The sequence below is a fragment of the Pan troglodytes genome, chromosome 3 (genome assembly GCF_028858775.2).
Source record: "Pan troglodytes isolate AG18354 chromosome 3, NHGRI_mPanTro3-v2.0_pri, whole genome shotgun sequence".
Classification (NCBI taxonomy): domain Eukaryota; kingdom Metazoa; phylum Chordata; class Mammalia; order Primates; family Hominidae; genus Pan; species Pan troglodytes.
Window position 1 is genome coordinate 99705165 of NC_072401.2, and position 25449 is coordinate 99730613.

At 38.1% G+C, this 25449-nt stretch overlaps 1 protein-coding gene across 16 annotated transcripts in view; it reads left to right on the forward strand.

Moving 5' to 3' along the window:
- Nucleotides 1–1383: 1383 nt before the first annotated feature.
- The window catches only part of RAP1GDS1 (Rap1 GTPase-GDP dissociation stimulator 1), a 173675-nt gene continuing 149609 nt past the window's right edge, over nucleotides 1384–25449 (forward strand). For 4 of the 16 annotated variants that reach the window (XM_016951897.3, XM_016951898.3, XM_016951899.3 and 1 more), the window contains exon 1: nucleotides 24802–24985. In XM_016951897.3, the coding sequence (XP_016807386.3) occupies nucleotides 24817–24985 (169 nt within the window). In that variant the 5' untranslated portion in view covers nucleotides 24802–24816. Of the gene's footprint in view, nucleotides 1649–24801; nucleotides 24986–25449 lie in introns of those variants that run through there. The other 12 variants (XM_016951900.4, XM_016951901.4, XM_016951903.4 and 9 more) reach the window with 8 other exon arrangements.

The window sequence follows — 25449 nt, forward strand, 5'->3', positions numbered from 1 at the left end:
ATTGTATTTTCCTGTTTTACCAAACCTTTTTAATTATCGTTTCTTGCTGTAGAAAAATCACATAAAATCTGCTCTTTGCTTAACAAATTACAGGGTCGCTTCTGATTTGTGTGCTCGAAATACTAGTCACCAAGCAGAAACTGATGACTGTGAGAACAGGCGACTAATTAAAAAACAAACAAAAAAAGCCCTTTCTCAACATTGGATTGACCGAGTGAAAGTTGACAGGGGAAAGACACCTCGATTCAGCTATCTTTCTCCAACAGGTTGTACTGCTGACTGCACCGTCTCCCCTGAAGGACTGCGGTCGCTGTAGCCTTGGAGAGCGACCAGATTCCTCACCCCACTCAGGAGGAGCCAGGGCAAGATTAGGGTGCAGAGAAATCGGTTTCCTCCAGCCTCCTACCCCAGGGCAGAGGACCGAAGCCAGCCCCGGCCTCACGTGCATGCCCAGCCGGGAGGACGCCCTCAGTGGGAGAGCCCTGCTCAGGTCCTCCCCGAGGCCGAGGTGGTGGTGGTGGGAGCGGGCGGCGGCCCCGGGATCACAGGACCTCCGCCAGGTTAGCTTTGGCAGTGCCGCAGCCAACCCAGCAGGACGCTTATTTTCAAGCCTGGGGAACGTAGTTCCTCCCGCTTTCACAGAGAGCAGGATGGAGCCCGACGGCACCCCGGTTAAAGGGCCTTTCCAGCGCCCTCCGGGGAACGGAAGGCCGCGCTCCTCCGGGAGGGAGAACGACACACTCTTCGAGGAAATCCTGGGGCGGGCGCTCTCCTCGCTGCCGGGACCTTTGTTTCTAAGCTGGCCACAGCTAGAGCAGACTTAAGTGTCCCAATGACACGCCTGCTATCGAGCGCCCTCCCGGCGGCCCCTCCTCAGCCAGCTGCCAGCGGGCGTCCGCAGGTGTCCCCAAGAGGCGCAGGCCTAGTCGCCTACACGTCCTTTCCAACTTCGTGTCGGGGCGTCAGCTTTGGCTTCCCACCACCCCTCCCGGCTCTGCGGCGGCCCAGCCTCTTCTCCGGTTAATTCCGGCCTGTGCGGCCCGGTCGTCCCGTAAAGAAGGCAGGCCCGGGTTCCGGGTGAGGGGTTGGTGGGTCAGGGTGGGAAAGCAAGGCAGCGGTGAGTCCTCTGCTAGCAGATCGGGCTCAATATCACCATTCCCTGCTTTCTCCGGGCCCGCCCTCCGCCTCTCAGACGGCCGCCATGAAGATCCTCCGCCGCGGCTGCAGCCGGTCTGCAAACACACGCCCACCCGCACGCTTAGCCTCGCTCGCCACAGAGGGAGGGGTGGAAAAGGCACTGGGCATGCTCGTTGGGGAGGGCGGGGCGCTCGTGGGCCGCGAGTCGGGGCCGGAGCTCTTCAGGCCGGCTCCCGCGCCTCCGCCGCCCGCCCGCTCGGAGCCGCGCCCGCCGCAGGCTGCGCCCGCCAGCCCCGCCCCGCCCCGCCCCGCCCCGCCCCCCGCCGCTCGTCCCCGCCGCGGCCGCGCCGCCTGCAGCAACACCAGCTGCTCCTCCCCGGCGGCCGCCCCCCGCGGGTCCCTCCCTGGCTGCGGGAGAGACGGAGGTAGAGGGAGGACACAGAGCCGCGCCGCCCGCACCGGAGACCTTCGCCTCGCCCCGCCGGTTCCTCACCCTCGGGGAGCAACATGGGTAAGTCATCCTTCCTCCGCCGTCATCGCCTGACATTTTTTTCTTTCTCGGCGTGCTGCAGGGTGGGAAGCATTTCTCGCGCAAAGTTGCCGGATTTCTCCAGTCCCCGGGTGTGAGACAGTGGCTGTTCCTCCGGGGAGAGTCGGCGCACGCGGAACGCACGCCGGGTGCCGGGGCTGGGAGGGTCCCGAGCGCGGGCTGGGGTGGGGTCGGCCGCGGGCCGGACCGCCGCCCGGCTCCCCGGCACCTCGCAGCCTCGCCTCCCCTCCTCCATTCTTCCTGCCGGTGCCCGGGCACCACGGAGCCTGCCTCGCGGGCTCTCATCTGCAGCTCCATCCCCGTTTCTCCAGAGGCCGCCCGCTTCCTTTTCCCCCGCGTCTACTGAGCTCGAGGCTCGGGTCCGACCACGACCACTTCGTGTAACTTCCTTCTCTGTCAGTGCGACCTTTCCCCGTCGTGGAGACTCCTTATCCTGGGCGGGGAAGTGGAAGCAAGTAGTTTGTGAGGGAGATCTTACAACCTGCACGGAAATTATTTTCCAAGGGGGAGAGCGGACAGCCTCATAGGTTGAAAGGATGACTTGTCAGAGGCCACGAGGAACGTGAGGCAGGATAGAGCCGCTAGCTGTTGAATTAGTGCTGGGTGACTACAGTGTGCAATATTCCTGTGCCCAGCCTATTTTCTGGATTCCTTCGTCCGTCTTCTGTAGCAGGAAACTGCGCCCTGTAACGTTGTTACCGAACTTACATGGTAGTTATTCTTTCCCAGCTTCCCCCTGTCTAATCTGCATAATCTGATTTTAGTTCCTTTGTATTTATAGTTAATCTGAAGAGATTGGTTTGGATGAGAGATTTAAGAGCAAATATGTTTTATAAAACGATATATACATTTGACCTAATTTTTTTACATCATCTATTGCTTAACTGTTACATTCAGTAATCACAGAAATGTCTGATGAATGCTGTCATGTAATTAAGAGCTCAAAGTTTCTTTTAATAGTAGCGACTTGTACTAAGTTCCCCAGTTTGCTTCCACTCCTGTCTGTCATAATTTCCTCTTTTTAAAATTTGCTCCCTTGGCATCTGTCAGCTGGGACTTTTCCCACCCCTTCTGTGCGAGTTATTTAAAGCTTGAGATGAATGTGGTCCTTTCATCTGTTAATACAGTGCTCAACACGTTCAGAGTTAGGTGGTGCAACTCAGAATCTTCAAGAAGTATCTAAACCTGGGAATGGTGTCCATAGAGTTTTCTGGAACAGCAAATGCTTCAGGCTTTGATCCCGACCTTTGGCCATATATCTGGAAGAGGCCAGGGTTGACGGAGGAGGTGGTATGAATCAAAAAAGGTCTAGGGCTCTGAATTTTATTTTCAGTTAAGTTGTTTTTTCTTTTTAACTTGAGTACTCGTTATGCTGAACAAATTTCTGTAAAAATTGGGTGGCCCATTTATGCGTGTCTCCCTTTCTCTTAAAGTAGATTTTTAAATAGGTATTATATCAGATTATTGGACAAGCTGTATATTTCCGTCGAACATACACACGTTTATGTGTGTTCCCTTTGAACATACACAGATAAAATATACTTTGAAATAAAATTCCTTTGAACATACATACACAGATAAATGTGTGTATGTTCAAAGGAAATATACAGTATGTCCAATAACCCTATCTGATATTGGACTGTAAGTTCAAGTTTGGCTTGCAAAATATATTTTCCCATGTTTCCAGGTGAGCCTTAAACAATCCATTTAACATTTTAGCTTACATGTTAAATCTGTACTTTTTCAGTGGAAAAAATCCAATTCCGTTACAACACTGGTGAATAAAAATACCTAAAAGAAACGAAATTATCTACTTAAAAATAATCTTCAAAATCTTGAATGCTATTGCTTGATTTTTAAAAAGGACCAAATAGAAACCTATCTCTCATTTTGAAGCCATCTCTGATACTCTTTGGTTAATCTGTCTCTTCATAAGCACTGTTTGTACCTTGTTAGAAGCTTTTTAGCACTTACATAATCTACCATATAATAGAGTTGTTTATGTGTGTGCTGTGCATTTAATCATGAGTCCCAGAAGATGAAAAGTGTCTTATTATTTTTTGTGTTCCCCACAGTGCTTTTCAAATAGAAATTCAGTAGATCTTTGGCAAATTGTTGAACTTAAAGCCACCTATTATTTTCAACTTTTGAACCTGAAGATATAGTCTTCATCTGAACAAACATTTGGATTGGTACATATTATCTAGTTGGGGGATAAGCAGAAACAGAAAGGTATAATTGTACCATGCCTCCCAGTACACTGTAGGTAGGTTTTGAGTCAACCTCAGGCAATCTATTTCCTTCTAAACTCTCTTCAATGGTAAGGCAGTTTCATGTATGATCAGTAGGTACATATGATAATTTAAAATTGAAACCTTGGGTAACAGTTTTATATCTGAGCCAAGGAAGTTAGTATAACAATTCGTGTACACATAAGAAGGTAGAAGGTATACTGGTTAATGATGAGGGGAGGGAGAAGTGCTTTTTAATTTGTCTCAAGAAATAAATAAGGTTGATTTTTAAAGATAGTCTCAGCCGGGCGCGCACTTTGGGAGGCCGAGGCGGGCGGATCACCTGAGGTCAGGAGTTGGAGACCAGCCTGACTAACATAGTAAAACCCTGTCTCTACTAAAAATACAAAAAAACAATTAGCCGGGCGTGGTGGTGGGCGCCTGTAATCCCAGCTGTTTGGGAGGCTGAGGCAGGAGAATCACTTGAACCTGGGAGGCGGAGGTTGCAGTGAGCCGAGATCATGCCATTGCACTCCAGCCTGGGCAACAAGAGCGAAACTCTGCCTCAAAAAAAAAAAAAAAAAAAAAAAAAATTCTCATGGCAATAATTTCCTACACAAGAGAGTGAAAGAAAATTCCTATATAACTTTATGGCCATAGCTACTATTTTATGTATATGTCATATTTCAGATTCAACATACATTTAGTGTTTGTTGGATATCAACAGTGTGCAGTGTACTGTATTACAGTGTACTGGGAGGACAAAGATAAAAAGATATTCATGTTTCACGTTTATAATCTTAGCAGGAACAGTATGACACATACACAAATTATAATCAAAGTAAAAGTATAAGTTATATAAAAGACCTTTACATATATTATAGATTCAGAGAATGGAGAGAACGTTTTAGAGAAATGGTGTTATTTGAACCAAAGGTGGGTTAAACTTCTTAAAGGTAGAAATGAGACTGTTAATCAGAATGGAGTTGGTCTGGGGTTGGAAGAGAAATGACATAAATGAAGATAGAGAGATAGGAAACATTTTATGAATTTCCAGGATATGATTAAACAGCATTGTTTGGCTAGAGCAAAAGGTAAGGAAATAGTGGGTAACAGACATGAAAAAGTAGTACAGTAATAGCTAATGACCAGATAATGTAGGATCTAAAATGCCAAGCTGAAGAATTTTAACCTGACTTACCTATTGAGAGACCACTAAACATTTTTATGTAGTTAAGTGATGGATCACATCTGTGGTATAGGAAAATTTGTCAGTTGAGTGCAGGATCGATTAGATGAGAAACTACAGAACACTTCAGAAGATTGTTGGAGTTTGGACGAAAATGTTTAATGGCTTGAACCATGTTATGGCAATGGGAATAGAATATTGCAAATAAAGAATAGGATTTACTTGGCAACCCATTGAGTGTGGAATTGAGAGTCACAGGTTTTAGCCTGGGTGATAATGAGGATACGAGAATCTCCTGATACATATTCAGTTAACAGGAAGAGGAAACTTAGATACTCAATTTTGGACCTATTGCATTAGACTTTTTGGTCTGTCCTTTAGTCTCTGCTCCTTGATAACAAGGACGTTGTCATATTAGGATTTGAATACATTTCTAACACTAGTGTCTGGCACATAGTAGCTACATAGAAAAATCGTGTTGACTGACTGAAACTAGATAAAAAATAGTTAACAAACATTTATTTTAACTTTTGAGAGTACAATTTGAATTAGAGATCTGGAAGTTATCCACAAATATCCTGAGGTGATATTTGAAGTTAGATCAGAGGACAAGAGTCAACAAAGAAAAAGAGGAAAATTGTTCATGGTAAGAATCTTGAAGAATGGGGTTCCTTAGTTTTCTGTAGTTAGGGAAAAAGGAATGGTATGATTTCACACTGAAAAACACAGAAGTCAGAGTGAAAGACTAGAATTGGTATATGGTTGGTTTTAAGAAAGAGTGAATAGTCAATAAGGTCTGTTTTTTCAGAACAGTCAGGAGGGTGATAAGGACTGAGAACAGGCTCTAAGTGCTTTGGTTAGGATATTACCCAGTATATTTTTCTAAAAAGCCACTTTAAGAGGTTTAGTAGATATGGAGGTCAGTTGTAAAGGCTAAGTGAATAATAAGTGGAAACAGTTCACTAGGTATAGTCATGCTGTATTTCTCACCTTGTTTAAAGATCTGCGAGAAAACGTAGATTTTTAAAAATATTTTTAACTCAATCTGCATGACAGATATTACATTTTAGAAAATATTTTAAAATTTTAAATATATTTTAATTTACAAATTAAAAAAACTATTTTAATGTTACATTTTACATGGAAGGACATGTGCTGTTTTCATGTCTAAGAATAATTTTTAATTTCACCATAGTGCCTCACATTTCTCTGACATTTCATTTTTAATGTCTTTGTGACTTAGTATAGTACAATTTTTATTTTTATAATGTCTGTCATGCAGAGTGAGTCTAGAATGATTTTATAATTTTGCATGGCATTTTGCCTAAACAATACTCTTTACTGATGAATGGTTTTATCACTTTTACTCTTAGACTTTGTGAATTTGAGACTTCTTTAGATTATAGGTATGCTTCTAATTATATTTTTAATTCCTGGAGTTGTAGTTTTCTCTGTAGATAGGTATCAAACTTATAGTCATTTTATTTTGCCTGTATTTCCAAGTCCAGGAATGGTTTTCATAGCTAAATAATAAATACTAATTTTGCCTGATCTTTGCAAGTCTAGGCAGGGTGATAAAATATTTTTGAAAGCTGATAATTACTAAAATTTATGATTTCAAAAAAGCATAGATGCTAGATTGGTAAATTTAAAAATTTTTCTTATGTTGGCATTATATCTGTTTTGTATATATCTTTTTTCATATGGGAGAAGGGTTGAATTCACTATCCTTGGTAGTCATATTCTGAAGTCTGTACTACTACTATTTGAAAAATTATAATAGCCTTAACTCTTTTTAAGAACCAAAATGATTTTGCTTTCATAGTGGAATCTTGGAATTTCTAGGTGACTTTGGGGAAATAGTGTGGATGCTCTCCAGAAATTCCTGATTGAACCTGAGATTGAACATAGCAATTCTGGAGTTATTGGTGGCACTAACAACAGCCATCAGAATTACCTAAATTTTAATATCCAGTCATGAACATCAGGAGGAATGAAGGAGGAAGATTCAGTCCTTTGGGAACCTGATGTAATTTTAGATAGCCAAATGTTTGGATAACTGATAAGGAAAAAGTTTAATTTAAAATACATGTTGATGTTGAGTTCAGTTTACCAGTATTTTGTTGAGGATTTTTCTATTTATGTTTATTAAGGATATTAGCTTGTAGTTTCTTTTCTTGTAGTATCATTGTCTGGCTTTGGTATCAGGGTAATGCTGGCCTCATTAAATGAGTTTGGAAGTATTTCCCTTCATTGTTTGGCAAGAGTTTGAGGAGGATTGGTATTAGTTCCTTTTTTAAAATAATTTCAACTTTTAGTTTAGGTTCAGAGGGTACATGTGCAGGTTTTTTACATGGGCATGTTATGTGACACTTTGGAGTATGAATAATCCCATCACCCAGGGGTTTGGAGTATGAATAATCCCATCACCCAGGTAGTGTGCATGGTACCCAGTGGGTAGTTTTTCAGCCCTTGCCTCCCTCCATTTGTCCCCCTCTAGTAGTCCCCAGTATCTGTTGTTCCCATCTTTATGTCCATGTGTACACCCAGTGCTTAGCTTCCGCTTATAAATGAGAACATGTGGTATTTGGATTTCTTGTTTCTATGTTAATTTGCTTAGGATAGTGGCCTCCAGCTCCATCCATGTTGCTGCAAAGGACATGATTTCATTCTTTTTTGTGGGTGCATAGTATTCCATGGTATATATGTGTCACATTTTCTTTATCCAATCCACTATTGATAGGCACCTGGGTTGATTTCATGTCTTTGTTATTGTGAATAGTGCTGCGATGAAGATCCAAGAGCATGTGCCTTTTTGGTAGCATGATTTATTTTTCTCTGGAAATATACCCAGTAATGGGATGGCTGGGTCAAATGGTAGTTCTGTTTTAAGTTCGTCGAGAAGTCTCCAAATTGCGTTCCACAGTGTCTGAACTAATTTATATTTCCACTAACAGTGTAAAAACATTCTCTTTTCTCCACAGCCTTACAGCATCTGTTTTTTGTTTGTTTGTTTGTTTTTACTTTTTAATAATAGCCATTCTGACTGGTGTGAAATGGTGTCTCATTGTGGTTTGATTTGCAGTCTCATCACATTAAAAGGATCATACATCATGATCAAGTGGGATTTATCCGTGGGATGCAAGAATGGTTGAACATACACAAATCAATAAATGTGATACACCACATTAACAGAATGAAGAACAAAAATCATATGATCATCTCAGTTGATGCAGAAAAAGCATTTGACAAAATTCAACATACTTTCATTTTTAAAACTCTCAACAGATTTGGTGTAGAATGAATATGCCTAAACATAGTAAAGGTCCTATATGACAAGCCCATAGCTAACATCATATTTAATGGTGAAAATCTGAAAGGTTTATCTCAGATTGAGAAAAAAAACAAGGATGCCCACTCTTGCCACTGCTATTTAAGATAGTACTAGAAGTCCTAGCAGAGCAAATAGACAAGAAAAAGAAATAAAAAAGCATTCAAATTGGAGAGTAAAATGATCTGTTTAAAGATAGCATGGTCTTATACATAGAAAGCCTTAAAGACTCCTTGAAAAAAAAGACAAAAACTATTAGACCTAATAAATGAATTCAGTAAAGTTTCAGGATACAAAATCAGCATAGAAAAATCAGAAGCATTTCTATACACTAACAGCAAACTTTCTGAGGATGTAATCAAGAAAACCATCCTATTGACAGTAGCTGCAAAAATATAAAATATTTAGGAATAAATTTAACCAAGAAGGTGAAAGATCTCTATGCTGAAAACTGTAAGACATTGATGAAAGAATTTGAAAAATTAACAGATGTCCCATATTCATAAATTGGAAGAATTAATATTGTTACAATGTTCATAGTACTGAAAGTGATCTACAGATTCAATGTAATCCCTATCAAAATTCCAGTGAAACTTTTCACAGAAATAGCAAAACAATTCTAAAATTTGTATAGAACCACAAAAGATCTGAATAGCCAGAATAATCTTGAGCAAGAAGAATAAGGCCAGGGGCATCACACTACATGCTTCAAGTCATGTTACAAAGCTGTAGTGATCAAAACAGTATGGTACTGGCATAAAAGCAGACACATAGATCAATGGAACACAATAGAGAGGCCAGAAATAAACCCAAGAATTTACAGTCAATTGATCTTCAAAAAAAAAAAAAAAAAAGCCAAGGAAACACAATGGGGACAGGACAATCTCTTCAATAAACACTGTTGTTAAAACTAGATATCCACATACTGAAGAATGACATTGGATCCTTATTCATCCCATATACAAAAATCAGCTCAAAATGGGTCAGAGATTTAAACAAAAGATTTGAATTTGAAAAGCATAAGATGCGCGCAAGAAAATACTGGAGAGAAGCTCTATAAGATTGGTGTTGGCAATGATTTTTTGTTTATGGCACCAAAAGCACAGGCAACGAAAGCAAAAATAAACAAATGGGACTTCATCAAATTAATAAGTTTCTCTATAGCAAAGGAAACAACAAAATGAAAAGGCAGCTTACATAATGAGGGGAAATATTTGCAAGCCATATATCCGATTAGGGGTTAACATGTAAAAATAATCAGGAACTCATACAACTCAGTAGCTAAAATAAAATAAAAGTACAGGTTGAGGATCCCTAATCCAAAATCTGAAATGCTTCAAAATCTGAAACTTTTTGAATGCTGACATGACATTCAAAGGAAATGCACATTGTAGCATTTGGATTTTTGGTTTCAGATTTTTGGATTAGGGATGTTAAACCAGTTAGTATCATGCATGTATTCCAAAATCTGAATAATTTCAAAATCTGAAACACTTCTGGTCTAAAGCATTTTGCATAAGGGATACTCAATCTGTATTTACCTAGATGTAAATAATAAATGAATATATTAGAATAGGTTATTGTCTCAGTCCATTTTGTGCTGCTATGACAGAATACTGCAGACTGGGTAATATATAAAGAACAGAAATTTATTCTATCAGAGTTCTGGAGTCTGGTAACTACAAGATCAAGTGCCTGCAGGTTTGGTCTTTGGTTTCAAGATGAGGCCTAGTTGCTGTGTCCTCCAAAGAGGAGAAACCTTGTGCCCTCACACAACAGAAAAGCAAAAGAGAAAATCCACTCTGGTAAGCTCTTTTTATAATACCATTAATCTATTTATGAGGGCAGAGCCATCATGACCTAAACACCTCCCATTAAGCCCCACCTTCCAGTACTGTTGTGTTGGGGATTAAGTTTCAACATGAGTTTTGGAGGGGACAAAAACATTCAAACCATATAGTTATAAAGACTATTTCAGTTATAAAAGCCTGTGATTCCTTGAAACTGAAGTTTGAAATATACTCCATGTCATTGGTATCTTAAATATAATCTCTATATAACTTGTTTTTCTTTAGTGTTCAAATGGTAATGTATACTTGAGGTAGCAACTTAAGGGTTTGAACCAACTTTAGCCTTGTCTGAATAAATGACCTAAAAAACAATTTCTCATGTTGGCTAAGATATGGATGCTGGATTCAAATTGCAGGTGAAATAATTCTCTCAGTGCTTCTATTTATATAGCTTTTGTAACTAGAAGCATTTCAGGAGTTAAAACCAAGGACTAGGTTAGTGATAAATGGAAGTGGTTAAATTGAGCTCTTAGCTACGATTGGCTGTACAGTTGACCGTTGAATAACATGGATTTGAACAGCGCAGTTCCACTTCCATGTGGATTTTTTTTTCAATAAAAGCTACACCAAGTGAGTCGCCTCTCCTGCCTCCCCTTTTACCTCCTCCACCTCTGCCGCACCTGAGACAGCTAGATGATCCCCTCCTCTTCTCAGCCTACTCAAGAGTGACTATAATAAGGATGAAGACCTTTATGATGACCCACTTCCCATGTAATGAAGAGTAAATACATTTTCTCTTCCTTCCATTTTCTTTTCTCTAGCTTACCTTATTGTAACAATATGGTATTTGATGCATATGGTATATGATGCATATAACATACATAATATGTGTTAATTGACTGTTTATGTTATTGGTAAGGCTTCTGGTCAGCATTAGGCTATTAGTTAAGGTTTTAGGGAGTTAAAAGTTATGTGTGGATTTTTGACTGAGTGAGAGGGGGATTGGTACCCCTAGTGCCTGCGTTGTTCAAGGGTCAACAGTACTTGTAAATTCCAAAGTCCTTTTTGTTCACAAAATGATTTTAGGTACTTATTGGTACTGAAATATATTTATTAATATCTGGGCTACATCTTTGTATTTAGCAGATTAGTAGACATCTCTACATGCATAATTAATTAAAACTCATTGAGTTCAAAATAAAACTCATTTTATAATTTTTAATAATGATAATTAGAAGGGTGCTGGTAAATGTTTAACTAAACGCCTTTCTCCAAAATAGCCCTGATTTGTGATGGCTGTCAATTTCCTGTGTTGTAAATACTCCCCCCATGGCTCATTTCAAGCTACTAAAATAGTGTCACTGAATGCAGAGTTGAGAAGAGATAAGAGGTAGCACATCATTATATACCATATCCACCATACAGACATAATCTCATTAGCACATATAATAGTAAAATGTAAAGTAAGTAGTGATGGTTTTGAGTGTTAATTCTTCTGTTTTAGTATAACTCATTTATGTTTATATAATTTCAATAATGGCTGTTTTAATAACTGCCTCATAAAAATCCTGAAAATTTAGTAATTATATCTCATGGGGTGGTATAGGGGGCTGTATACCATTGAGTTCATAATTACCATTTATTAAGAATTATTGATGTCAGTTATGCTACACTTTACATATTTTTAAAACTGAATTTTAATCCTTTCAACAATTCTATGAAGTAGGTGACACTGTCTCCATTTTACTAAATCAAAGAATTAAATAATTTATCCAAGGGGACAACTAACACTCCAACGTCCTGATTTAGAGCAATGGTTTTCAAACTTCAGCTTGCATAGAATCACTTAAGAGCTTGTTTTTAAAAAATACTGGGCCCACCTTCAGAAGTTCTGGTTCAACAGATGTGGGGTGGGCTGAGAATTTGCATTGTCAAGACCTTCCCAGGTGATGCCACACTGGGAACAGCACCACCATCAAGCATAGGCTGACAAGCTTTTTCCATAAAGGATCAGATGATAAATATTTTAGGCTTTGTAGGCCATGAGGCGGAATCAAAGATACTACATATTGGGTTAGTGTGTAAGTAATTGTGGTTTCAGACTGTGCATTTTAAATAATTATTACTAGGCGCAAACACATCTTTATTAATCAAAATAAGAACATTAAAATCAACACATTTTTGCCAATGGGAAGTAAGTTTATTCCTGTAGCATTAAAATCCATGCTTCGAGATTTAACAAACACTTGGAAAGCATTTTCTGCATCCTGCTGGTTGTGGAAGCATTTTCCCTCCTAAAAGTTGTCGAGATGCTTGAAGAAGTGGTAGTCAGTTGGTGAGAGGTCAAGTGAATATGGCAGATGAGGCAAAACTTCATAGCTCGGTTCGTTCAACTTTTGAAGCGTTGGTTGTGCAATCTGTGGTCGGACGTTGTCATGGAGAAGAATTGGGCCCTTTCTGTTGACCAGTGCCAGCTGCAGACAGTACAGTTTTCAGTGCATCTCATCAATTTGCTGAGCATACTTCTCAGATGTAATGGTTTCACCAGGATTCAGAAAGCTGTAGTGGATCAGCAGCAGACCACCAGACAGTGACCATGACCTTTTTTTGGTGCAAGTTTGGCTTTGGGAAGTGCTTTGGAGCTTCTTGGTCCAACCACTGAACTGGTCATCTCCAGTTGTATAAAATCCACTTTTCAGTTGCCATATAAAATCCACTTTTTGTTGTACGTCACAATCTGATCGAGAAATGGTTCATTGTTGTTGCGTAGGATGAGAGAAGACAACGCTTTAAAACAACGATTTTTTTCTGATTTTCGCTCAGCTCATAAGGCACCCACCTATCGAGCTTTTTCACCTTTCCAATTTGCTGCAAATGCTGAACTACCATAGAATGGTTGACATTGAGTTCTTCGGCAACTTCTCGTGTAGTTGTAAGAGGATCAGCTTCGATGATTGCTCTCAATTGGTCATTGTCGACTTCTCATCTTCCACTACACTCCTCATCTAGGCTCTCGTCTCCTTTGCAAAACTTCTTGAGCCACCACTGCACTGTATGTTCATTAGCAGTTCCTGGGCCAAGTGCATTGTTGATGTTGCTAGTTGTCTCCGCTGCTTTACGACCCATTTTGAACTCAGAAATAAGAAAATCGCTCGTAAAGAGAACTGTGCATTAAAATGATGTATAACATGACCACATTTATTTAAGAATGTATTCGAGCATCTAACAGCAAATTTCAACAATGCAAAAACTGCAGTTATGTTGCACCAGCCTAATAGAAAAGGGAAAAATATATATGAGAGAACATAAATGTCCATCATTTTTTTTACTACATTTGAAATATGATAACATTAATTGAACACAATTTATTGTGATTAAAAAATGAAAAGACTGGAGTTCTTTTTTTTAATTTATATTTTTTATTTTAAAGTTCTTTTGGGATAACATTTCACTTATTAAGATTCAAAGTTATCCTCTTATTAGAATTTATTGTAGATGTTCATCTGTTAATGCAGACCTGTAATGCAGTTTTACAAATTTCATCTTTGAGGCATTTTTTTCCCCCACACAAATAAGTACTGCCAATTGTATATGATCTTAATGGGCATATTCATTGTATGGAAGGCACTAATAGAATTCTCTCAGTACAGCTGTAATTGTTGGCAAAAAACATCGTTTTGTTTTGTTTTGTTCCCAAGACTTTTCTTGATATTTGCTATTTAGTATGCAATTACATTGCAGATTAACCACTTCCAATTTAAGGTTAGGTGGGAGCTCCTCAATTGCAAGGTTAAATGGATTTTGAAATATAGAAATTTCATTTGCACTTGCAGTGAGGTCTGAAAAGCACTGCAGGAACTATAGTTTGAACTTGTAAAATATATCTATTGCAAATTTGTGTATGGAGGGAGATCTTTTTATTTGACAACACAGGAAGTATATAAAGCCATTATTACTTGTAATTGGAACAGTGTTGTCAAAATGACTTTATTGCAGTATTTTCTCATGTAAGCACTGCTTTGCCTTGACTTTTAAGTCAGATTCATTAGGAAACTATCAAATTTGCAGCAAATTTTAATTTCCAAAGCCATAGTAGTGGTTAAAGGCATTTCTTTTTGTTCAGAAAATTTCATTTGTGACCTTGAGCTCAAAAAAATCACAATAAAACTCTGTAACCACTAAGCCATTAGACTTCTGTGTCATAAGGCAAGTCCAGATTTTGTTTCCATTTCTGATCAAAATTTACAGAACTTATGATGGTTAAATCTGTGAGAATAAATGAAGTTCACTGGTGACATTACTGATTCAGTGATACATGATAAATTAATGTTTTCCCTACTGGTTCAGTGATACATGATAAATTGTTTTCCCTATTGATGAATAATAGAGTGAAGTACCATAGCTTTAAATAGCTATGCTTTCACAAACTTTGTAAATTTGTTCAACTAAACCTTTTTCTGGTCTTCATTTATTTTTGTCACCATCAGTTGCAACACATCTTAACGGATTCCACTTCAGGTTATACTGAATTGGTGCTTTCTCAACTTGGGAAATATTCTTGCTTATTATTATTTTATGGAGACTCTTTATAGAGTCTAACTCTTCCGTGATTTCAAGCTTGGAATTGACTTCTTGAGAAAAAACGAAGCAGCATCATTAATATCTGCCAGCTCATCAAGAGCCAAAGAAAACCTCTACAAGTCTTTTGCTTTGTTTTTTAGTTGAATGTTGGTATTGCTCCCAGTGTCCTCATCTCCAGTAGTTATTCTCACTGAAAGGTTATTCTTAAACAAGTTTATTTTCTCTGGAAACATTGGTGGCTACAGCCAAATACAATTTAATTAACTCCCCATGGGTAACTGGATTTCCTTGCTTGGATAAATGAGATACCCGGAAGCTTAATTTGTTTGCAGCTGTGTGTGTGTGTGTGTGTGTGTGTGTGTGTGTGTCTGTCTGTCTGTGTCTGTGTGTCTGTGTGGAAATTCTGCTGTGATGAGATACTTTGTTTTATATTTTCCTGATTTCTCTGATGATAACTTCCTTTGTCTTGCGAATGTGATGAGTGCTTAGTCTGGTAGTATCGATGTATATTATATAGTACAATGGTTTGCCATCTAACTCGATAACAAAACAATTCACATACTACTTTAAATGCCTTAAAAGTGTGACATGCTTCTCTTATTTTGACAGGAAGATCAAATGTGGTATAACAGTATACTATGGTTTTTGAAGCACTTGACAAGTCATAACTGTCACTGCAATTTGTAGTGCATCCAGCAACTGTGTAAAGTGAATCATTCTGTTACAACCCCTCAACTCTGCTATCATAATGCAAACACAGCTATAGGCAATGCACAAAGGAATGAGTTGTGTTCCAATAAAATTTTATGGACATTGAAATTTAAATTTTATATAATTTGCATTTCATGAAATATGTTTTTCCCTTAATTTTATTCAACCGTTTATAGAAGTAAAAGCCATTATTTTTGCATTACTTTTACTTTCACCATTACATAAAAGTATGTATGGGCTGTGGACTGTACAAAAATTTTACGTGGGCAATGGGCTGTAGTTTGCCAGTTCTTGCTATAGAGTAGTGCTGCACTACTTCACCTTTCCACAAGACTTTTTCTATGAATTCCCTATCTAAGTGAATGATACCACCATTCATCCGTGCAACTGTTCCTAAAATCTGGAGTCATTCTTTTAATATCATTGGGTTCCCTAAGTTTTAGCAACTCTACTACTTTGAATTAATCCTCCCGCCTCTTTACTGTAAACATGTAAGTTTAGGCCCTTATTACCTCTTCTTGAGACTACACTACCCTTTTAACAGATGTTCTTTCCCCTGGCATCCCTCTTCTTGACCAGTTTTTACATGCTGCTAGAGTACTGTCTGAGTTCATTTGGGCTGCTGTAACAGAATACTATATATTGGGTGGCATATAAACAACAGATTTTTTTTTCCCACAGTTCTGGTGACTGGGAAGTTCAAGATCAAGGTGCTGGCAGATTCAGTGTCTGGTCAAGGCCTGCCTCCTGGTTTATAGGTCATCTTTTCTATGTAACCTCACACGGTAGAAGGAGTGAGGAAGCTCTCTGGAGGTTGAGTTTATAAGGGCACTAATTCCATTCACAAGGGCTCCACTCTAATGACCTAATCACCTCTCAAAGGCCCTACCACCTAATATCATCCACATTGGGAGTAGGATTTCAACATACGAATTTTTAGGGGACACAAACATTCCATCTATAACAAGTACTCTTTCTAAAATGTAAATCTGATTGTTTTACTCCTTAGACATATTTTGTAATGGTTTTCCATTACCTAGAGCAGGGTTCCCAAACTCAAATGTAACTGATAAAAGGTAATTAAATGGTGATTTTTTTTGACATACCCTTTTTTTTTGCATATCGAGTAAAAGAGAATATTTTTTATTTCCATGAAGATGGCTTTCTCTTATTTTTCTTAAAGTATGTCTTTCTTTTTGTCTTTCATTTTGTTACTTTGAATAAAAAAGAACAGCTTAGAAATACATTTCTCTACTATAACAAAGACAGCAGCAAAAACATGATGAATGGCATCTAACACTGGACATCATTCCAAGGATACAGAAGGAAATGCTGGGACTGTGGCAACTAGAGCATTTGCCCAACCTGGAAAGGGATTCCCTGTGCAACCTCAATGAGTTTTGCCCTAAGAATGTGGGCCCAAGGAAGTCAACATTTTTGACTTTTCAAAAGAAGTCAGAAACCAGATTTTTAAGTCTGAAATCTGCAAATGGCTGGTTTTGGAAATGGAAAAATATTGTGAGATCTGGAACCTCAAATGATGATATTATGGTTCTCTCTCTACTTGGCTAGATTAGGGAACTGAGGATCAGTAAGACCTGTCAAGAGACAGGTCTGAGTTCATGCCTTTAGTTAGGGGCAGTGTCAGGCCTAGAATGTTGATCTCTCAACTCCTATACTAGTGTTCTTTTTATTATACCAGACTAGCTCCAATTTGTTACTGAAAAAAAGCAAGCTCACACATACATACACACACACAACATAAACAAGCTAATACTAAGGATTCATCCAAGTAAGTGAGTTAATGGAAAACTGTTGACCCTTTCGGACATTTCCACTAACAGAATCCAGACACTAATCACCTCATTCCTGTAGTACTGAGATACTAGACTTTCTGCTCCCCAGTCCTTTCTATATACTATGACCAGATAAACATTTTTAAAAAGACACTACATCAAATGTATTACTTTCTTATACAAGAATCTAATATTGCTTCAATTACCTATCATATCAAGTCTAAACCATGCTGAGCTTTCAAGATCCACGGAAATTTGCTACCTCTTATTTCTCATTACTCTCTGAAACACATCTTCCTTTCACTGTCCCCTATATTCTTCGTCATAACACCAGTACATCTTTGATTCTGTTATTATATTATTTCTTCTAGAATAGCCTGTTTTCTTCTGTCTTCTTAGTCATTTTTCATAGTCTAACTCATTAAGACGGCTTCTGAGTTCTATTGACCTCTCATTTCTGTGGTACCTACTACTACTTAGATTTCAAATCTCATTCAGTGATGTAGTTCTATTCACTCAGTGTTTCATATTTCTTTTTGGCATTTGGTAAATACTTGTTTGTAGATGTTACAAAGTCACTACAGATTTAGGTCATGCTACTACTCTTAACAACAGTATCCTATAGTGATAATAGGAATTTTTGTAATAGAGTTTGTCAGGCAGCAGCCTGTGGGCCAAATATACCATGTAGATGGATTTTGTTAAGGAGATTTTAGAAATTGGAATTAACTGTTAACACTTAAGAAATTTCTGATGAAAATACGCTTTCTAGCCAAGTGGTGGCTTACGCCTGTAATCTCAACACTTTGGGAGGCCAAGGCGGATGTGTCACTTGGGGCCAGGAGTTCAAGACCAGAGTGGCCAACACGGCTACTAAAAGTACAAAAATTAGCCTTTAGTCCAACCAAGTTACTCAGGAGACTGAGGCATGAGAATCACGTGAACCCGGGAGGTGGAGATTGTAGTGAGCCAAGATAGAGCCACTGCATTCCAACCTGGGCGACAGAGCAAGGCTCCATCTCAAAAAAATAAAAAATGTACAGTACCCTAGGCTGCATTCCCATTAAACAGTCATCTGTAGTTGTCTTTTAGGCAGGGTATGAGGTCCCCCTAGTTTTTATTACTTCTTGTTATCTTATATCCTTCAAATTTCACTCATTAAAACTCCTGTTTATCTGGTTCCTGGAGGTATCTGAATTGCTAAAGATTTAATTATGTTCAAAATTATTGTAAAGTTGAATTTATATTCCTTTTTGAAAATTAATATTTTAAAATTAAGTTAATTGTGAAAATTTAATCATAAAAGTAGTCAAGAGCACAGTTAACTACTTATGATCTATATAGTCACTAATCATGGTTAAACTGAATTTTTAATTAATCAGAATGATATAAGAAATCATAGAGATATGGAATAGATTCTCTGCTCTCCCATGAACTGTGTATAGCCTTCAGCAAGTTGCTTAAGCTCTTTTATATCCTCATTTTATGTATACCCTTAAGATATTATCATTGTCATTGATTAAGAACCACAGAATAGATTCCAAATGAAGGAAATGGGGGGCCTATTTTATAAGGAAATAATACAAATTTTAATATGGAAACTTTCAAGCTCAGTTACCTCATAAGGACTTCACTAGCCTAAACCAAGATCTGTTGGATTTTTTCTTTCCTTATTTTTGGCCTTGCAGCATTAAATAAATTTTCTAGGAAAAATGATGGCATTCCATTTTAAAAAGTCATCATAGTATAATAATAGGGCCACTAGGCCGGGCGCGGTGGCTCACGCCTGTAATCCCAGCACTTTGGGAGGCCAAGGCGGGTGGATCACGAGGTCAGGAGATCGAGATCATCCTGGCTGACATAGTGAAACCCCGTCTCTACTAAAAATACAAAAAAAATTAGCTGGGCATGGTGGTGGGCGCCTGTAGTCCCAGCTACTTGGGAGGCTGAGGCAGGAGAATGGCATGTACCCAGGAGGCGGAGCTTGCAGTGAGCCGAGATCGCACCACTGCACTCCAGCCTGGGCGACAGAGCAAGACTCTGGTCTCAAAAACAAACAAACAAACAAACAAAAATAATAATAATAGGGCCACTATATTTTTTCTAAGGAACATTATTATGTCTTAGTGTTTTATAATATATGAGTTCTATAACATTATTTAAAATAACTATATGCAAAAGAATTACATAAATGATATATAATTTTAAAATTTTAAAATAATTACATTTAAAAAATTTTAAAATGATATAAAAAAGTATATAGTTTCAGAAAACTAGTAAATGATTGTTGGAAATTTTTTTTCATACGGAAAAAAACAGGAATTGAACTTTTTTTTTTGTGACCCAGAATAATTTTTTTTGAGATGTAAATTATTTATATATACTTACATGTATACATATATTGCATAATTTATATTTTTGACATTATAAAATATTTTCTGAACTTTAAGTTCTGTACTTTGAGTCCTGGGGTACACGTGCACAATGTGCAGGTTTGTTACATAAGTATATATGTGCCATGTTGGTTTGCTGCACCCATCAACTCATCATTTACATTAGGTATTTCTCCTAATGCTATCCCTTCCCCTGTCCCCACCCCATGACAGACCCCCGTGTGTGATGTTCCCTGCCCTGTGTCCAAGTGTTCTCATTGTTCAGTTCCCACCTATGAGTGAGAACTTGCGGTGTTTGGTTTTCTGTCCTTGTGATAGTTTGCTCAGAATGATGGTTTCCAGCTTCATCCATATCCCTGCAAAGCGCATGAACTCATCCTTTTTTATGGCTGCATAGTATTCCATGGTGTATATGTGCCACATTTTCTTAATCTAGTCTATCATTGGTGGACATTTGGGTTGGTTCCCAGTCTTTGCTATTGTGAATAGTGCCGCAATAAACATACATGTGCATGTGTCTTTATAGTAGCATAATTTATAGTCCTTTGGGTATATACCCAGTAATGGGATGGCTGGGTCAAATGATATTTCTAGTTTTAGATCCTTGAGGAATCGCCACACTGTTTTCCACAATGGTTGAACTAGTTTACAGTCCCACCAACAGTGTAAAAGCGTTCTTATTTCTCCACATCCTCTTCAGCATCTGTTATTTCCTGACTTTTTAATGATCGCCATTCTAACTGGTGTGAGATGGTATCTCATTGTGGTTTTGATTTGCATTTCTCTGATGACTAGGATGATGAGCATTTTTTATGTGTCTGTTGGCTGCATAAATGTCTTCTTTTGAGAAGTGTCTGTTCATATCCTTTGCCCACTTTTTGATGGGGTTGTTTGTTTTTTTCTTGTAAATTTGTTTAACTTCTTTGTAGATTCTGGATATTAGCCCTTTGTCAGATGGGTAGATTGCAAAAATCTTCTCCCATTCTGTAGGTTGCCTGTTCACTCTGATGGTGGTTTCTTTTGCTGTGCTGAAGCTCTTTAGTTTAATTAGATCCCATTTGTCAATTTTGGCTTTTGTTGCCATTGCTTTTGGTGTTTTAGTCATGAAGTCCTTGCCCATGCCTATGTCCTGAATGGTATTGTCTAGGTTTTCTTCTAGAGTTTTTATGGTTTTAGGTCTAACATTTAAGTCTTTAATCCATTTTGAATTAATTTTTGTATAAGGTGTAAGGAAGGGATCCAGTTTCAGCTTTCTACATATGGCTAGCCAGTTTTCCCAGCACCATTTATTAAATAGGGAATCCTTTCCCCGTTTCTTGTTTTTCTCAGGTTTGTCAAAGATCAGATGGTTGTAGATGTGTGGTGTTATTTCTGAGGCCTCTGTTCTGTTCCATTGGTCTATATCTCTGTTTTGGTACCAGTACCATGCTGTTTTGGTTACTGTAGCCTTGTAGTATAGTTTGAAGTCAGGTAGCATGATGCCTCCAGCTTTGTTCTTTTTGCATAGGATTGTCTTGGCAATGTGGGCTCTTTTTTGGTTTCATATGAACTTTAAAGTAGTTTTTTCCAATTCTGTGAAGAAAGTCATTGGTAGCTTGATGGGGATGGCATTGAATCTATAAATTACCTTGGGCAGTATGGCCATTTTCATGATATTGATTTGTCCTATCCACGAGCATAGAATGTTCTTCCATTTGTTTGTGTCCTCTTTTATTTTGTTGAGCAGCGGTTTGTAGTTCTCCTTGAAGAGGTCATTCACATCCCTTGTAAGTTGGATTCCTAGGTATTTTATTCTCTTTGAAGCAATTGTGAATGGGAGTTCACTCATGATTTGGCTGTTTGTCTGTTATTGGTGTATAGGAATGCTTGTGATTTTTGCACATTGATTTTGTATCCTGAGACTTTGCTGAAGTTGCTTACCAGCTTAAGGAGATTTTGGGCTGAGACGATGGGGTTTTCTAAATATACAATCATGTCATCTGCAAACAGGGACAATTTGACTTCCTCTTTTCCTAATTGAATACCCTTTATTTCTTTCTCTTGCCTGACTGCCCTGGCGAGAACTTCCAACACTATGCTGAATGGGAGTGGTGAGAGAGGGCATCCCTGTCTTGTGCCATTTTTGAAAGGGAATGCTTCCAGTTTTTGCCCATTCAGTATGATATTGGCTGTGGGTTTGTCATAAATAGCTCTTATTATTTTGAGATACTTTCCATCAATACCTAGCTTATTGAGAGTTTTTAGCATGAAGGGCTGTTGAATTTTGTCAAAGGCCTTTTCTGCATCTATTGAATTAATCATGTGGTTTTTGTCATTGGTTCTGTTTATGTGATGGATTACATTTATTGATTTGCGTATGTTGAACCAGCCTTGCATTCCAGGGATGAAGCCGACTTGATCGTGGTAGGTAAGCTTTTTGATGTGCTACTGGATTCGGTTTGCCAGTATTTTATTGAAGATGTTTGCATCGATGTTCATCAGGGATATTAGTCTAAAATTCTCTTTTTTTGTTGTGTCTCTGTCAGGCTTTGGTATCAGGATGATGCTGGCCTCATAAAATGAGTTAGGGAGGATTCCCTCTTTTTCTATTGATTGGAATAGTTTCAGAAGAAATGGTACCAGCTCCTCTTTGTACCTCTGGTAGAATTCGGCTGTGAATCCATCTGTCCCTGGACTTTTTTTGGTTGGTAGGCTATTAATTATTGCCTCAATTTCAGAGCCTGTTATTGGTCTATTCAGAGATTCAGCTTCTTCCTGGTTTAGTCTTGGGAGGGTGTGTGTGTCCAGGAATTTATCCATTTCTTCTAGATTTTCTAGTTTATTTGCGTAGAGATGTTTATAGTATTCTCTGATGGTAGTTTATATTTCTGTGGGATCGGTGGTGATATCCCCTTTATCATTTTTTAATGTGTCTATTTGATTCTTCTCTCTTTTCTTCTTTATTAGTCTTGCTAGTGGTCTATCAATTTTGTTGATCTTTTCAAAAAACCAGCTCCTGGATTCATTGATTTTTTTTTTTTTTGAAGGGTTTTTTGTGTCTCTATCTCCTTCAGTTCTTCTCTGATCTTAGTTATTTCTTGCCTTCTGCTAGCTTTTGAACTTGTTTGCTCTTGCTTCTCTAGTTCTTTTAATTGTGATGTTAGAATGTCTGTTTCAGATCTTTCCTGCTTTCCCTTGTGGGCATTTAGTGCTATAAATTTCCCTCTACACACTGCTTTAAATGTGTCCCAGAGATTCTGGTGTGTTGTGTATTTGTTCTCATTGGTTTCAAAGAACATCTTTATTTCTGCCTTCATTTTGTTATTTACCTAGTAGTCATTCAGGAGTGGGTTGTTCAGTTTCCATGTAGTTGTGTGGTTTTGAGTGAGTTTCTTAATCCTGAGTTCTAATTTGATTGCACTGTGGTCTGAGAGACAGTTTGTTGTGATTTTTGTTCTAGGAATTGAACGTTAAAAAAAAATTGCCTTCAAAACTGTGAGAAACACATACCATCAAAGATTTTTTTGACAAGAAATTCATCAGATTTTAAAAACAATTTTTTAACTTTTCTGAAAATTATTCCCATTTGAAGATTCTTCAAGTAACTTCATGAAAGATGAAACTGATCATTACAAAATGCAAAACTTACATTGATGTAGTTGTGTTTCAGAGAAATAAAAATGTTGATTTGTTTTTAATATTATAAGCTACATTTGGTCTCCAAAATACAGTTAGAGCAAAGAAAAAATAGTGTGAGCTGATGATTTTCCTTTAGTTGCAGAAATGCATTTCTGCGGATGGTGATGTGGTGGTAAGCTCTAATAAAAACTGTCCAGTGTGTCATATTTCTGGCTTTTATGTGTTGCGTACAAAGCACCATCAGTCAAATCAGCAACACAAGACTACCATATTAGGCATTATAAACAGTGACAAAGTAAGTAGTGCAAGTAGTCATATTTCTAGTTTTGAAATGCTTAAACTCTAGTAGATAAAGAATAATAGAAAATGAGCGATAAAAAAGGACATAATTTAGATTGTCAAGAGAAAACACAGACCCCTAAGAATTTAATTAAGAGGACAGATTATATTTACTTTTTCAGCCCCTAATACAGCTTCTTGGACATATATAAGTGTTCATTACTTAAAATGATCTGGAACTTTTTCTAGAATTTATTATTTATTCAGTTAAACACTTATTGAGAGCTAAAGTGTTTATTCAACATTGTACTACCCTTGAGATACTGGGGCAGACTGCTTCCTGGTACATTTCATTGTGATTTTTTTTTTTTTTTTTAGTCACTAATTCAGATACATAGACAGTTGTTACCTAGTACAACTAGCTAACGTGTTTGGATTATAAATTCATTTTGGAAGAGCTTACATCTATATAAAGGAAGGTACAGACAGTCCTTTGCACAGTTCTGATTAGCACAATATCTGTGTAACTTTCATGTGACTGAGCAAAGTTCAGCTACCTATACAGAAGGAAGAGCCTGTACTTGCAGACACACGTATATCTGGATTTACCCAACTTTGGCACTTATTCTGGGCAAGTTATTCAGCTTCTGAATTAGCTTTCTCATCTATTACAGTCAGATAATAATATCTATTTCACAAGGGAGTTGGAAATAGTACATAAAGTGATATCCATATAATTTTTAAAAATAATGTTATCTGTAGGGTTTTTTCCCCTTTTATTTTAGATTCAGGGGGCACGTAATGCAGTTTGTTACCTGGATAAATTGCATGATGCTGAGGTTTAGGGTACAAATGATCCCATCACCTAAGTACTGAACATATTAAATAGTACACAGTAGTTTTTCAACCCCAAGTAATTTTAAATTTCCATTTCCAAAGCTTAAAATATAATCGTTTTTAGAAAACTTTATCTTGTATTCAGAGCTAAAACCAATCAAAGACTATAATGCTGTTTATTGTACTATTTTAACCAAACCATGTGGTGAATATTAAGTTATGGTAGCTGATTATATTTTTAGAAGATAATCACAACAATGTCTCTTGCCCCACATTTTTTTTTAGAACTTCCTGCCACTCATTAAGAGTTGGGGTCTAATTCTCCTATTGAATCTGAGCACACTTATGTAACCATTAGAATGCAGCAGAAGGGATGCCATGTGACTTTCCTAGCTTAGGTCATAAAAGGCAATGCTGCTTCCGCTGTGATTGTTGGAATACCAGCCTGCTTGGAGCCCTGAGAAATCCGAGTACCTGGAGGTTGCTATGTCAGGAAGCTAAGCCTTGTAGAAAGGTCCCAAGTCTCAGGTATCAGATTTCAGGTCAGAAATCCTAGTCTTTGAGTCCTTTCATGCCAGTCACCAGCCATGTGAGTGAATGAACTGTTAGATGATTTAGATCATGCCAGCTTCAGCCACTGAGTCACTCCCAGTCACCCCTAGCCTTTGAGACTCTGCATCAAGGCTGTAGATTTTGTGAAGTAGAGACCAGCCATCTTGAATGTGCCCTTTGTGATTCCCGATTCATAGAATCTATGAGCGTAATAAAATGGCTTTTGTTTTATGCCAGTAAATTTGGGGTGGTTTGTTATATAAAAACAGTAACTGTTTTTATATAAAACACTGAAAAGATACATTTCCTCGGTGAGCAATAGATTGCTATTGAAATTCATCAAAGTAGGAACTACCTGCTGAATAAATGTTAACTGAGTTTTTCTTTCATTTCAAATGAAGATAGCCTAAAAAGACGTTTGCCTAGAGAAATTTGGTTTCTTAATTGTTCTTTA